Source organism: Geotrypetes seraphini, chromosome 5, assembly GCF_902459505.1.
Source record: "Geotrypetes seraphini chromosome 5, aGeoSer1.1, whole genome shotgun sequence".
Taxonomy (NCBI): domain Eukaryota; kingdom Metazoa; phylum Chordata; class Amphibia; order Gymnophiona; family Dermophiidae; genus Geotrypetes; species Geotrypetes seraphini.
Genome location: NC_047088.1, coordinates 32,254,171 through 32,269,077, shown reverse-complemented (window position 1 = coordinate 32,269,077; position 14,907 = coordinate 32,254,171). Strand labels below are relative to the sequence as shown.

General features: G+C 40.4%; 1 protein-coding gene across 4 annotated transcripts in view; it reads left to right on the top strand.

The window, feature by feature from the left end:
• Positions 1-14,907, top strand: part of MTM1 (myotubularin 1) — a 179,904-nt gene that overhangs the window by 27,242 nt on the left and 137,755 nt on the right. For 3 of the 4 annotated variants that reach the window (XM_033943976.1, XM_033943977.1, XM_033943979.1), the window contains exon 2: positions 14,724-14,787. The exons of the other annotated variant lie outside the window; for it this stretch is intronic. In XM_033943976.1, the coding sequence (XP_033799867.1) occupies positions 14,725-14,787 (63 nt within the window). In that variant the 5' untranslated portion in view covers position 14,724. The remainder of the gene's footprint in view (positions 1-14,723; positions 14,788-14,907) is intronic. 4 annotated transcript variants of the gene reach the window in all.

Here is a 14,907-nt window from a genome sequence, read left to right as displayed (position 1 = left end):
ACTGATCTAGCACATGGACAGAAAAATCTCGCAGTAAATTGAAGATCTATTCTACGCATGCTTAAAAAACAGGCACTCCAAATTGTAGTCATTACGACCAAGGCGTGTGTGATAGGGGAATATTTGCTGTATAGCGCCAGTGTCGCAAATGTGTGTCTAAAAACGTTAGATGCATGAAGATTTTCCACACAAGGGAAGGAAATTGAAATTTTTACATAACTCACCAAATATATATGTTTAAAAAAGCATGAAAACATTGTTTAATACAAATAACTGGCAAACCATACTACAGTACAATACTGCATCGTCACATTATTGCAGTACAACAATCTTGTATGAACACCACAGACAACAAGAAAGGCTAATGTTAAGAAAATACCAGTTTCCTTCTCTTTTCTTTCCAAGGAGATGGAGCACGATATGCACCACAAAGAGGAGGAGGGTATACAAAAGTGGAGGAGCAAAGAGAAAGCGTGCACCAAAATTTGCAGAGGAAGAGTTGGAGGTCTTGGTGCATTGTGTCTCCTCAGAGTTCCCCCACATTTTAAAAAAGTCGTGGCTTTCTTTTGGCCAGAAGCAGCAGATCTGGAAGGAGGTAGCCACAGATGTTAAAAATCGCACTGTGGAGCAGTGCAAGCACTGGTGGCATGATTTCTGTGGTCTGGTGAAATCAAAGACTGCCAAGATATCCAGGCACCAGAAGAGCATGGTGTGAGGGGGGCCCTTGGTGTACTTTGACCCTCACTTTCCTTGAGGAATGTGTCATGGCCATCATACAGCCCGAGAGACAATATCAGGGCTGTGTGGTGGCTTGGACACATCAGAGGTACCAATTGATGGAGGGGAAAGGTAAGTTAGGGGGTCCGTTGGGATGGGTGCTTTATTCTGTTGTTTGTGTAGGGGTAAATCCGGAAGAGGACTCTTCTGGTATGATGCCGGAAGCAGAGACCTTATTGGAAGATGAAGAGGATGGTGAGGAGTGGTGTTGCGGTCTGCTTACAAGGAGTGGGGGGAGGGTTACGGGTTACATAGATGTTGGGTAGCCATGTAGCATGAGTACATCATAACATTCCCCTCCCCCCCTTTTTCTGTTTTATAGGCCTTGAATTGGACGTTGATGAGGATTACACTATGACCCCCCAATGCTCTTGTGGCTGAAGGGGGATCACAAGATGTCCCAGGGAAGACGAGGCCTGTATTGTTCAGAGTGCCACCATCCAAGCCGTGCCAGAAGTGGTAACAGCAGCACAAAAGGAATGCTGGCATCCCATCCACAGGCTTCTGTCCCAGGTTGTGGAGGGGGTGCAACATTCAGTTGTGGTACTGCATGAGCAAGATGTGTCTAGTGTCTGATGCACAGTGTGAGCAGTTGCAGCTTGTGGACCATGCGATGTTGGTGGAGGTAGAGAAGACGAAGGATGTAACATTGCACGAGCTGCAGGAAACAAGGGAGGCAAATTTAAAGGAGGTTACGGGAGCTGTGGAAGTGAGCTATGTAGCTGTCAAACAGACCATAGAGCAGGTTGGTTGTTATCCTCCATCAACTTATTCTGTTTCTAACATGCTCGTATTGAACCCTGCCTGTTTTTTTTTTTTCCCTATCTGTACCGATTTTCTCCTGTTCCACCTCTGTTTTCAATCCCTACAGTATGGATGCCATCTTCCTTCGCCCTTGTATAATCCACCCCCCCTATTATATGTGCTTCTGACTATCTTCTTTGTCTACAGGCTTTGCGATGGCTACACTGTCAACTTTGTTACCCCAGCCTTCAGTCGTGGCATATTGTAAGTTATCTACTTTTTCTTGTTCTTTACTTATTATATGTTGAAAGTCCCCTCCTCTTTGCTATTCTGTTTCCATTGCTACAGGCACCTCCTTGGCTATACCCAGTTCTTCATGTACCCACTCTCTCTTCCTTGGTGCTGGTAAGATATTATAAGAGAGTGCCCGCTCCCTCATTCCCCTTCCCACCATCATGGTTCTGCATGGCAACATCCATAATTCTTTTTGTTTCTGTCTGCAGTGCCAGCAGGCAAACAGCAGCTAAGGACTTGAAGATTGCCGACAAGAGATTGATTCTTTGAGTGATGTGAAACGGCACTCAAGGCACTTTTTTGCTACCAATTGTATTGATGTCGTAATTTGAGTTTATCTGTTTTATTATTGATAGTCTTGTTCTGTTTATATTTTTAGCTCCTTGCATTTTATTTTAAAAATGTATATTCCTGCTACATCCACAGTTCTGAGCAGGTTACATAAAAACGTACATAATAAAATGGTGACAAACGAACAATAAATGAGAAGGAAAATCCTTATACAATTACATTCACCTATCAGCTCAATTCTTTTAGCAAAAATGCAGTAAGTTAAAAGGCTGCCTGCAATGCATACGCAGGAGTTTCGTCAGCCGTAAACCTGAAGTCATTATGCCACTGTATAGATCCATGGTGAGACCGCACCTGGAGTACTGTGTGCAATTCTGGAGGCCGCATTACCGCAAGGATGTGCTGAGACTGGAATCGGTCCAGAGAATGGCCACCAAGATGATCTCGGGACTCAAGGAGCTCCCATACGAGGAGCGGTTAGGGAAGTTGCAGCTCTACTCACTCGAGGAACGTAGAGAGAGGGGAGATATGATCGAGACATTCAAGTATCTCACGGGCCGCATCGAGGTCGAGGAAGATATCTTCTTTTTCAAGGGTCCCGCGGCAACAAGGGGGCATCCGTGGAAAATCAGGGGCGGGAAACTGCACGGTGACACTAGGAAGTTCTTCTTCACTGAAAGGGTGGTTGATCGCTGGAATAGTCTTCCACTTCAGGTTATTGAGGCCAGCAGCGTGCCAGATTTTAAGGCCAGATGGGATAGACATGTGGGATCTATCCGCAAAGATAGATAGGGAGGGTCATTAGAGTGGGCAGACTTGATGGGCCGTGGCCCTTATCTGCCGTCTACTTCGATGTTTCTATGTTTCTAACTTACTTGTATACTGTAGTCTCTCAAACAGTATAGGTTTCACTCCTTTTCTAAATTGCATCATATTGGAAAACTGCTTAATTTCAACAGGCAATTAATTCCATAACACAACTCCCTGAACTGACATCGTAGTCTTACTGATCTCACCAGGTTCAATGGCGGTACTTCAAGATTCATCTGATTCTCAGAACGCAGGGCTCTCTGGTTGATAACTGCAAAATGAGTTCAAAACTATTGGACTTGTATCATTCAAAACTTTAAAAATCAAACACAGAGTCTTAAAATCAATACACTGTGCAATAGGCTGCCAATGCAGACTCCGCAAAATCGGTGTTATGTGCTCATATTTAGAGGCTCAAACAATAATTTGAGCTGCAGCATTTTGTGCCATTTATAATGCATGTGTCACATATTTAGGTAGATCAAGATATAGTGAATTACAATAATCCAACACGAGTTATTAACATAGTAAATCACTGTCTGAAAATTTTCCAATCTGAGATAATCTCTCAATCTCCGTAACAAATGAAATTAAAGAAAACTTGCCATAAAACAAGCTTAATGTGTGGCTTAAATGATGTTGAATCTAACAAAACAGCCAAGTATTTACATTGATGTAAAACAGGAACAACCATCTTAACAATATATTGGATCAGCTTTTCTTTATGTCTTACACATAGCATCTCGGTTTTTAGCAACATTCAACTTTTTGACGCAGCCAAGTTTTAACAGCGTGAAAACAATTCTGAAGATGTAGAAGACTACTGATGTTGGAAGCTGCTTCTTTATCCTCTCTATGCTTAACACACAAATTGCTGAATTGACATTGTATATGTATTTTGGTACATTTTGCTTCTTTTATTTGTCTCATCATATTTATTACATATGTCAATTTTTTGCTGATATATAGGCTTTATATTTTTATTTAATTATATAATTTGTTCATATTCATTATTCAATACATTGTTGATTTAATTAGTATATGAATGCTATGATTATTTTAAATGTCTATATGAATAATTTGTTTTATATGTTTTTAGGCTCCTGATGCAGGTCATGATGAGTCATCATACTTGATTTTATTAAAAACTTCATCTTTCAATGATTGGTTCCTCAATTTTCCTTTTTTTTGGCCATTGACAGACTGTCTTCTCTGCTGTTTTGTTTTCTGTTATGCAGCACACATCACAATGTCCACTACCTTGGCAGGGGAATACCTCAAGGATCCTCCTGAGAGTTGCAAGCAGCAGAGTCGGCTCTTCAGAACCTCAAAAGCATGCTCAACAGTAGCCTTGGTTGAGATGTGGGCTTTATTGTAGTGCTTCTCCGCTGCTGTATGTGGTTCTGGTAGTGTGGTCATCAACCACAGCTTGCATCCATATCCACCAAACTGTCAGTTCATGATGTATAACTCAGCTCCTCCATCTATCTCTTCCTCCCAGCCTCCAGATGGCCTCCTACACCAAGATTTATACCTCTCGCCCCTCACCCTCCCACCTGTGGCATACCAATTAACAGGAACACTCACCCAGTAGCCATCTGTGACCAAATTTGCCATAAACCAATTTACATCGGAGGGCAGAATTCACAAGTTGTGACAACTACCAGGAAACTTGGGTATGACATTCAGGATCCTCAGTCTTGCATCACAGACCACTTGGATGTTCAGGGAGTAACCAAGCTTATGGTTACAGTATGCCACTTCTTCATCTGATGGAGGGGCAAATAGCACGTGGGTGTAGTCTTAGGCACGCAAGACGTTGGGCATCCCAGCAATTTTGAAAAACTCCTGCTTAAAATCACACAGTTGGTCTTCCCCCTCTGGAAACTTTATATGCTGGGTAGCACGTTTTTTTAAGGTCAGCTAGTACCTGGGTCAAATGTCTAGAGATGGTAGACTGGTCCACACTATGAGTACCTCCTGCCACATGCAGGAAGCTACCAGGTAACAAGGAACTGGAGGACAGTCAGCAGCTTCAGTAGCCCAGGTACTGGAATGGGACCTAGCTGTTAATGGATCAATATTAGCTCTGATCTATTCAAATGGTTGTCATCTTCCACTTTTTTGTCCGACATTTCATCCAAGGCCACCCTTGAGTGATTGTACACCACCAGGGTTGAACACACACAGACCTGAGTAGTAGCTGCTGTACCTCCCTTCTTTCCTCATTGTTAACATAGAAACATAATGGCAGATAAAGACCAAATGGCCCATCCAGTCTGCCCATCTGCAGCATCCACTATCTCTTCTTCCTAAGAGATCCCACATGCCTGCCCCAAGCTTTCTTGAATTCAGATACAGTCTTTGTCTCCACCATCTCTACTGGAGTCTATTCCATGCATCTACCACCCTTTCTGTTCTCTCCCAATGGCTCCTCGAGAAGGTACAAGAAAAGACTTCTGTCCATATCTGTAGCAGACAAGCGCAAAAATACAAGTGCTTTTGAAAATGCGGGAGACATGCTCAAAGAAAGTACCTCTTTTTTGCGACAGGATAAATCTGACTTTCTCTGTGTGGGAGTCTGCTGTAGAGTGGGTTGCGTCTCACAAACACGCATCATATGTGCCCGTCACACACATGCATTATGTCATACATATGAGGGTTCTTCAAAAAGTTTCTGCACTTTCATATTTTTGCGGGAGAAGTGGTAACTAGTCGGTCGCAAAACAGGGTGATTATGTGGAAAAGTGATGTAATTTGATCTTGAGATATTTAATAAATAGGGTCTAAAATAAAAATTAAAGTGCGGAAACAAAAATTAACACATTAAGATGGCTGCTCCATATCTCGCGCCATCTGTGACTGTGCATGTAGGTCATTCCAGTTTTGAGTCAAAATATTTCCTTGGTTATACTGTATAAGAAAAACAAATGAAACTTAGTGATCTTATCTAACTTTTTATGATCTAGTCAATGGAACTAATGCAGATTTTCATTTTTTGAAATATAAAGCCTCAAAGTGGGCCGAAAAAATGGACCATGCTAAAAAATTTCAAAGTTTAACCTTCAATGGCTCCCGTAATAATGAAGCTATTCCTATAAAGTTTTGTCTATTATTTTGTGACCTGACTTTGTTCTCAAATATGTGATTTAAACTTATAAGCTACTCTTGTTACTTTACAGTTTCACTTTAAATTTTGTGATTTTTCAAAAAATGTCAAAAATTGGGTTTCATATGTTTTGCTTATATAACCAAGGAAATAGTCAGACTCAAAAGTTGCCAAAATTTTGCAGGGATACTGTACATGGTTGCAGTGTGGTATCAAGCAAAAAGCTATATCTCCACAAGTATTCCACTGGTGAATCTTAAACTTTATCAAAATTAATTTGAGTCATGTAAGATTCAGCATACAAAGTTTCATTAAAATCTGTGATACTGAGGTGGGGCACTTTTCTAAAATTAGGCCACTGAACATGGAATGATCCATATACTCTCCTTCCCAAACATATAATATCTACAAAAAATTTGCATACATCCCACACATTCATGTATCTTCCAGCTGCAGCAGTTGCCCTCATGCTCCTATCAATGACAGCTCATAACTACTGGTAAATTTTTTGACATTACAGGCATTCGCTTCTTTCTGTGCAACACCCGGAAACATCTGTGCATCCCATGGTGAGATCATTTCATTACTGATAAGCTCTTTTACATAGATCTGCATACTGTTTTCATTCACTCCTTCTTCGAAAGGGGAAACCACACTGCTGAGATGCTTTGTGTATTAGATGCCCAATAACGAGCACAATAAGCTGATTAAAACCGGTCTTTCTGGGATTTACAAGTTTGTTTTCCTTTGAACATCTGCCCCTCAATCACTATTTCTTTAAGATGAGCAGAAGTCCTCCAACTCCATTGCTGCCAGTGAGAGGTAGTGCTTCAATATTATAATTTCAGTCTCTAGGTTCCCTGGAGTCTCGCAGAGTTTGCCTGTTCATCACTATTGAAAATGAGATATTGAAACAGCACCTCCCATTGGCTGGACTGTAGGTGGAAGTCTCCTACTTAGCTTACATTACATTAGAGATTTCTATTCCGTCATTGCCTTGCGGTTCAAGGCAGATTACAAAAGAATTGCAAAAAACGTATTACAAGAAGACGATATCTTGTCATTTCTAGAGGAGATAAAGAGTGGATGAGGTTGCTTTGGGGAACTGGGACGGTATTAGGAAGTGGTATTGGGAGTGGGAAGGAGCTAGCGGTATTAAGTCGTTTGCAGGAATTTCTTGAAAAGTAGGGTCTTTATTTTCTGAATGTTTTGTAGTCTGGGGTCATAATCAGTAGATTGGAGATTTGGTTGTCGAGTTTTGCTTAGAGAGAACAGTGCCCTCTGTCCCCTTGCCCAGCTCCACAGTTCCACTTCCCTTTTTCTCTACAAATTAAGCCCTGATTACAGTAGTTAAATCTAGAACTGGCCAAAGTGTGAAACAGAGTATGTAACATTTTGGATTAGAGAGCATCAAAGCCTGATTTCAGAACTGAGGAAATTTTGGTGTGTGAAAGAAAGCAGAGAGTCCAAAATCACTCTTTATAATAGTGAAAATATATTCCACTGCAGATATCGGTGAATCATAGAAAACTGGGATTAAAGACAGGGAGGGTGTTTGATCTGTTATCAGTTTTAAGGTTTAAGAACCGGATGGTTTTTCTTCAACAAGAGAGCCATATCTTTGGAGGCAATGCTGTAGGGGTGATAGATCATCTGTCTAGTGAACTAAGAGAATATCATCTATATGCACTTATACCGAATGACTGGATTAATGTGTGCAGCTTCTTTCTGTGAGATAATAAAAAGAAAATTATACAGATTGATTCCCTTTTGAAAACTGCTGTTGCTTAAGTACATATGTGACACACAAATTAAATAACCTGTTATAAAATTGCCCTCTTATTGCATATGTAATCTATTTATAGCACAAGTTATAATTTCTGTTCTATAGATCTGATAACCAGTCGGCCTCTCAGCTTTGACTGGTAAGTGATATTTTACAATGGCCCTTCGTGTATAAAAGAATTATGAAAATCATCAGATTCATTGCAGCTTTGTGTTGAAATTGAGCTAATGACAATACACCATGTGACATCAAGTTAATGACAATCTACCATGCTGCTAATTCTAATTTAGATGATAAGCAATATACATTTTCTTAGTGTAAATTTCTTGTGTGTTGTGCTGAGATCTAGAAAATAAACCAGTACCATTAACAATAATGGGAGATGTGCATATGGCATGTCACACTGAGCACTGTGCTGAGAGTTTACCACATACTGGGGTGGTTTTTTTTTTTTTTTAGTAATTTAACCTTTTCTCTGAGGACATATAGGACTGTGAATTCTTATATATGGGTGGTACCACTGATGGAGTTTGGTGTTGGAAGCAGTACCTCAGCAACTTTTTCCAGAAGCCTTTGGCTAGGCTCACTAATCATGTGCACCAGTTCCTGCCTCTTCAGTCTAATCAATTTTACTAGCAGATCAGACCTCTCTTGTCACGGTTGCTTCAATTTTACTGGTTTAAAATAGCTTTTTAAGTCCTGTCGCTGTCATGTGGTGTTTTCATTAGTCAGATGTTTCATCCTTTTTCAAATTTCATTTCTTTTTTTCATGTTATTTCAGCTTGGGTCATATGGGCCTGATCGGGTACTTTTGTCATCATCGAGTTATTTGACTTTGCTATTTTTCCAGATGATATGTCCCAAAAAAGACTCCCAATAGCTTCAAAATGTGTTCCTGGTGCAACAACACCATATTCTTTTGGAATACCAATTCATGGGGTCTGCAGTGTCTGGGATGTCAGAGAGGGATCAATGTAGAAAAAAGCTTTTCATTGATGATACTGGTCCATCAACACTGGCATTGAAAATATGGGTATGCTTGGAACCAGAAGCTGCATTAAGAGTTGAGGGTGCATTGACATTGAGAATGTTTTGGTTACCCTTGACAGTGAGCATTGGTAGAGCCCATGGGAGTATTTGTTGTCCGATTCTCACTCAAAGAGGAGGAAGAATTAAACCTCCATCTTCAATGGTATTTATTTTAGTATTTATACACTGCTTATAACCTAAGGGACTGCAGTGCAGAACATCAGGCAGAGGCTGAAAGGTCCCAGCATGGCAATGAGAGCACAGAGGTGTTGAGGGCACCAGGGTCCTTGAAGCTTCTTCAACCTGAGAACTGCTCATTCTCTGTTTTTGGAGAGAGTTTTACAGCATCCATGGACCCAATCCTGGATTCCAGTTTATGCCAAGTTATTCAGAAGGATAGAGCCATTCCTTCTTTGAAGCCTCCACCTTTGTTAGTGGCAGCTTTTGAGAAGCAATTCATGTAGAAGTTCAAGGAGTGGATGGAAACATAGAAACATGATAGCAGATAAAGGCCAAATGGTCCATCCAGTCTGCCCATCTGCAGTAATCATTATCTCTTCCTCTCTGTAAGAGATCCCACATGCCTATCCCAGGCTTTCTTGAATTCAGACACAGTCTCTGTCTCTACCACCTCTTCCGGGAGACTTCCACGTATCTACCACCCTTTCTATAAAAAAGTATTTCCTTAGATTACTCCTGAGCCTATCACCTCTAAACATCATCCTATGCCCTCTCATTCCAGAGTTTCTTTTCAAATGAAAGAGACTCGGGCGCATTTAAATCACTTAGGTATTTAAATGTCTCTATCATATCTCCCCTCTGCTGCCATTCCTCCAAAGTATACAGATGAAATCTTTTTTTTTTTTCTCCTTTTCTAATAATGTAACTTTACCCCTCTCCTTCCTCTTAATCATCACTCTCAAGTTTGTCCCGTCCATGTCCTTAATGTACACTTCCCTTCTCTCTAACAAAACTTTACTTTTATAAGCATAACCTTTTATCCCTATTTTAACATTTTATTGTAAACCGGCTAGATAACCGTTGATGGTCGGCATATTAAAAATTAATAAACTTGAAACTTTAAGTCTGTCCCCATAAGCCTTATGACGAAGATCACACACCATTGAAGTAGCCTTCCTCTGGACCAACTCCATCCTTTTTTTTTAAATATTTTTATTAAGGAGTCAACAAGAGAAACGAGCATGGTATAATGAAGAGATATACAAACAGAGGCATCATTGAAAAAGACACAATAGCCATCAACAAAAACACAGAGTGTTCCAGTAATACACAGAACTATCCAAGGGCATCAACATTCCGTTTTCCCCCGTTGACCCCATTTATATCTTTTTGCAGGTGCAGCCTCCAGAATTGGACACAATATTCTAAATGAGGTCTCACCAAAGTCTTATATAGGGGCATCAATACCTCCTTTTTCCTACTGGCCATACTTCTCCCTATGCATCCTAGCATCCTTCTAGCTTTCACCATCACCTTTTCAACCTGTTTGGCCACCTTAATATCATCACATACAATCACACCCATCCCGCTCTTCTGCCATGCACATAGGTTCTTCACCCCCTAAACTGTACCATTCCCTCGGGATTTTGTAGCCCAAATGCATGATTTTGCATTTCTTAGCATTAAATTTTAGCTGCCAAATTTCAGACCATTCTTCAAGCTTCGCCAGGTCTTTCTTCATTTTCTTCACATTATCCTGGGTATCTATTCTATTGCAGATTTTGGTATCATCCGCAAAGAGGCAAATCTTACCTGTCAGCCCTTCAGTAATATCACTTATAAAAATGTTAAAAAGAAGAGGCCCACCACTGGTAACATCCCTTTCCTCAGAGCGTTTTTCTTTGATCAATACCCTCTGTCACCTTCCACTCAACCAGTTTTTGTCCCAGCCCGTCACTTTGGGACCCATCCCGAGGGCACTCAGTTTATTTATTAGACATCTGTGTGGAACACTGTCAAAGGCTTTGCTAAAATCTAAATAGACCACATTTAGCGCACTCCCTCTTTCCATCTACCGCATCTATCCCTCTATCACATCTAGTGCATTCCCTCTATCCAATTCTCTGATCACCCGGTCAAAGAAATTGACTAGATTTGTCTGACAAGACCTACCTCTAGTGAATCCAAGTTGCCTCTGGTCCTGTAATCCACAGGATTCCAGAAACTTTACCATTCTCTGTTTTAAAAGCGTATCCATTAATTTGCTTACCACAGACGTCAGAGCCTGTAATTCTCTACTTCCTCCTTACTTCCACTTTGGGGACCACATCTGCACTTCTCCAGTCCTATGGTACCACTGCTGACTCTAGAGACTCATTGAAAAGGACATTCAGCAGAGCCACCAGAACTTCCCTAAGTTCCTTCAGCACCCTTGGATGTACACCATCTGGCCCCTTTGCTTTGTCTACCTTTATAATAGCTAGCTCCTCATGAACCAACCCTCTGAAAATTGATCAGGGTCTAACAAACCTCCAACCATATTCACATTTGTTTTTGGCAGTCCCGCTCCTGATGTTTCAGCCGTGAACACAGAACAGAAATATTCAGCCTCTTTTTTATCAGCTTCTCCATATTTCTCCCCCTCACCTTTGAGTTTCAGAATGCCACTTTTGCACTTCTTTCTATCATTAATATATCTAAAAAAATCTTGTCTCCCCATTTTACCGTGTCAGCTATTTTTTCTTCCATTTACATCTTTGCTTTCCTGACTACACAACCAGCCTCTCTTAACTTTTCCAGATATTTTTGCCTGTCTTCCTCTTTCTGCGATCTTTTGTAGTTATGAAAGCTAACTCTTATGCCCTACCTTCTCAGCTACTACTTTTGAGAGCGAAAGCAGCCTTCTTTTCCTCTTACTTTTACTTATTTGCCTCACAAAAAGGTTTGTCGCTCTTACAATTACTTCTTTCAGTTTTTCCCACTGCATTTCCACTCCATCCAGAAATTCCCATCCATACAACAATTCCTTGACATAATCCCCCATCTGAACAAAGTTAGGGTTTTTTTAACCTTTGCTTTTGAATGAGCCCTCTTTATACCCATGATGCTGTGGGGGTGATCAGCTGATACTTGAGACCCGTGCCCTGTTTGAAATAGATGCTTTGACAACGAGGCCCATAGGAGGCTCAGAGTTGAGGTCAGCTGCACAAGTATCTGTTTCCTGTGCATTGGGAGAAGGAAGATTTACTGAGTCACTGGAAATCCTTGGTGTATTGATGATGTAGCAAGCCTGATCATGCTATCAGCAGTTCAGACTGGCAGAAACTCAGACTTCATGACTGACTTCTTCTTTGAGTCTGAGTTAGAATGTGATTGGGATTCTGAGGAAGAGCCAGAGAGTTTCTTAAATTAGAGGTCCACTGGTAACATAACATAACATAACATAACTTTATTCTTCTATACCGCCACAACCAAACGATTTCTAGGCGATTTACACAGAAGACTGGACAATCAGCGAAATACAAAAGATTAAAAATACAACAATTTTCTTAAATATACTGGCCAGAAAAAGTTTGGTCTTTTCTGTATTAAGTTTCAATTTAAAGTTGATTGTCCACTGCTCTATCAAGGTCATGATATGAGATACTTGTTTTAGAATGTCAATAGTAAAATCATTTAAAGCAGGGGTGTCAAAGTCCCTCCTCAAGGGCCGCAATCCAGTCGGGTTTTCAGGATTTCCCCAATGAATATGCATGAAGTCTGTTTGCATGCACTTCTTTCATTGTATGCTAATAGATCTCATGCATATTCATTGGGGAAATCCGACTGGATTGCGGCCCTCGAAGAGGGAGTTTGACACCTCTGATTTAAAGGAATTAAAATAGAAACATCATCTGCATATATATATATATATAAGTTTAAATTCAGACTTTGCAATAGGTGTCCTAGGGATGAAATATAAATATTGAATAGAGTGGGTGACAGTGGGGAACCCTGAGGTACCCCAGATGGATTACTCCAAGAATGGGAATAATTACCTTCAGATTCCTCCCACCACATGAGGAATGCAAGTCCCTACCAGAGGAACTCTTTCATTGATTTTATATGGTAGATAGCTCAGGCCATCTCATTTCAGTTAGAGATGGAGGAGGATCCTAGGACAGAAACATTAGATATCCTCTGATTTCTTGACCCCCACCCCCACCCCCTACCCCTTGTCACCAAGGAAACTGTGAAAGTCCAGGAGGCCCCAAGATTTGAGAAGCAGCAGTTTCACCATTCTATGGTGGTTGAATCTACTTTCAAAAGAGCCAAGAATTCAATGTTAACTTCCCAGTGCCTCTGGGAGGGAGGCTAGGACATTGAAATCTTTTGAGAAGATATTGTTTCATGTTTCAGAATGCTATGCTCTCATTCTATATAATATTTTATTGGTTCTTCATGGAAATGCAGAATATAGTACACAGTATTGTCAATGGCAACAAAAGGCCAATAAATTACACTCATTTATTGACATGGCCAATAAATTACACTCATAAGTAGCCAGAGGGAAGGAGTGTAGAGAATATAGTACAAGCAACTTAAAATATTTTTAGAATGTCATTGAGATCTTCTGACATAGAGATTGGTGCCTACAGCCACATCTAGCTGTGGGCCTCAGACCTTGGACAAGATGGGCAGGAAAAGCTTACTGACACAGTGTGCTGTGGAGAGAATTTCCTGAGATATGCTGCAAGATGCAGCTATTCTCATCAAGCAGTCTAGTGATACCCTTAAAACATTTTCCAGGCCCATTTCCAACTCAGCCTCCTTTTCCAGGAGATCAGTACAAAAGGCAATGGTGATACCTATACTTATAAGAATAATAGTATTCACCTTCCTATTTTTTTCTAATCTCCAGTTTCTCCCTCTTGTCAAGAAGTCTCAATCTAAGTCACAGTCAAAACCAGGGATGTGTTTTTAACTGTCTTCACGAGAACATAGTCTTAATGTCTATATCTGTTAAAAAATAGCTTACTTGTAGAAAGGAGGCTAATTTTTTTTCAGGTAGATGGCCCCTTGTAACCCTAGATGTGTGAGTTCTCAAAATAGTCCAGTTAAGGTATTGTTTTAATTTGGCAGACCAGCTTCTAAACTACCTATTATCAAAATTAAGCTCTCAGTATCAGGAAATACTTCAAAGGGGACTTTCTTCTCTCTTACAGGTTAACACAGGTCAAACTTTTTCTACCTGGGGAAAGAGGCCAGGGATTTTATTCTAAGTATTCTTGAACACAAAAAATGTATGAGAGGATCCTGCCCAATCCTAGAAGTCAGGGCCCTGAACAGATGTCTCAACAAAATACTGGATGGTTTCCTTCAGCTCCGACCCTACAATGAACTGACTTTAAAAAGTCAGGGTTCATTTCTTGCTTCTGCTAATACACATGTCTGGGTAGAACAGTTCACATTACTATTGCCTCAGAGGCAACTTTAGGGTTAGATTTACTAATATGCGTTAATATACATTATTGGCATTTAATATGGTATTTAACATTTGCCTCATTATTATCAGTGAAGCCTATTTACTACTAATGAACTTAAATAGCATTAATGTGATAATGTAAAATGCAAGTTAATAAATCTAGCTATTAAGATTATAAGCGTGCCGAAGAAGGAGAATACCTACCTGAAATGTAATTTGCCTTGTGGTTAGATTTGGTTTGGATTTAGAAAAGCGAATAAAAAGAATCCAAATTCTCCTTTGCACACCCTTCTTCTGACCCCTTTTCCCCTCTCTTCTTCTTTATTTAGGAAGTGGTGATGGTGGATGTGTGGTGTGTGGGTGTATATTTTATTTATTTTTTGTAGTTGCAGGTGGGAGAGCTTGTACTTTTACCTCACTGTTTGAACCCCTTTTTTGTTTCCCTTTTGTGTTTCTAGTATGGCTGCAGCACCATCACCAAAATACAATTCCCACTCCTTGGAATGCTCATCTTTTAGAAGGGTAAGTTCTAATTTCTTTGGCATGAGTATGTCTCCAATAGTGGTTTCCATTTGTTATTCTTGAGAACCCCCAATTGTCTGCTCTTTAGGATAACCATAGTAACCTAGTAGATGATGGCAG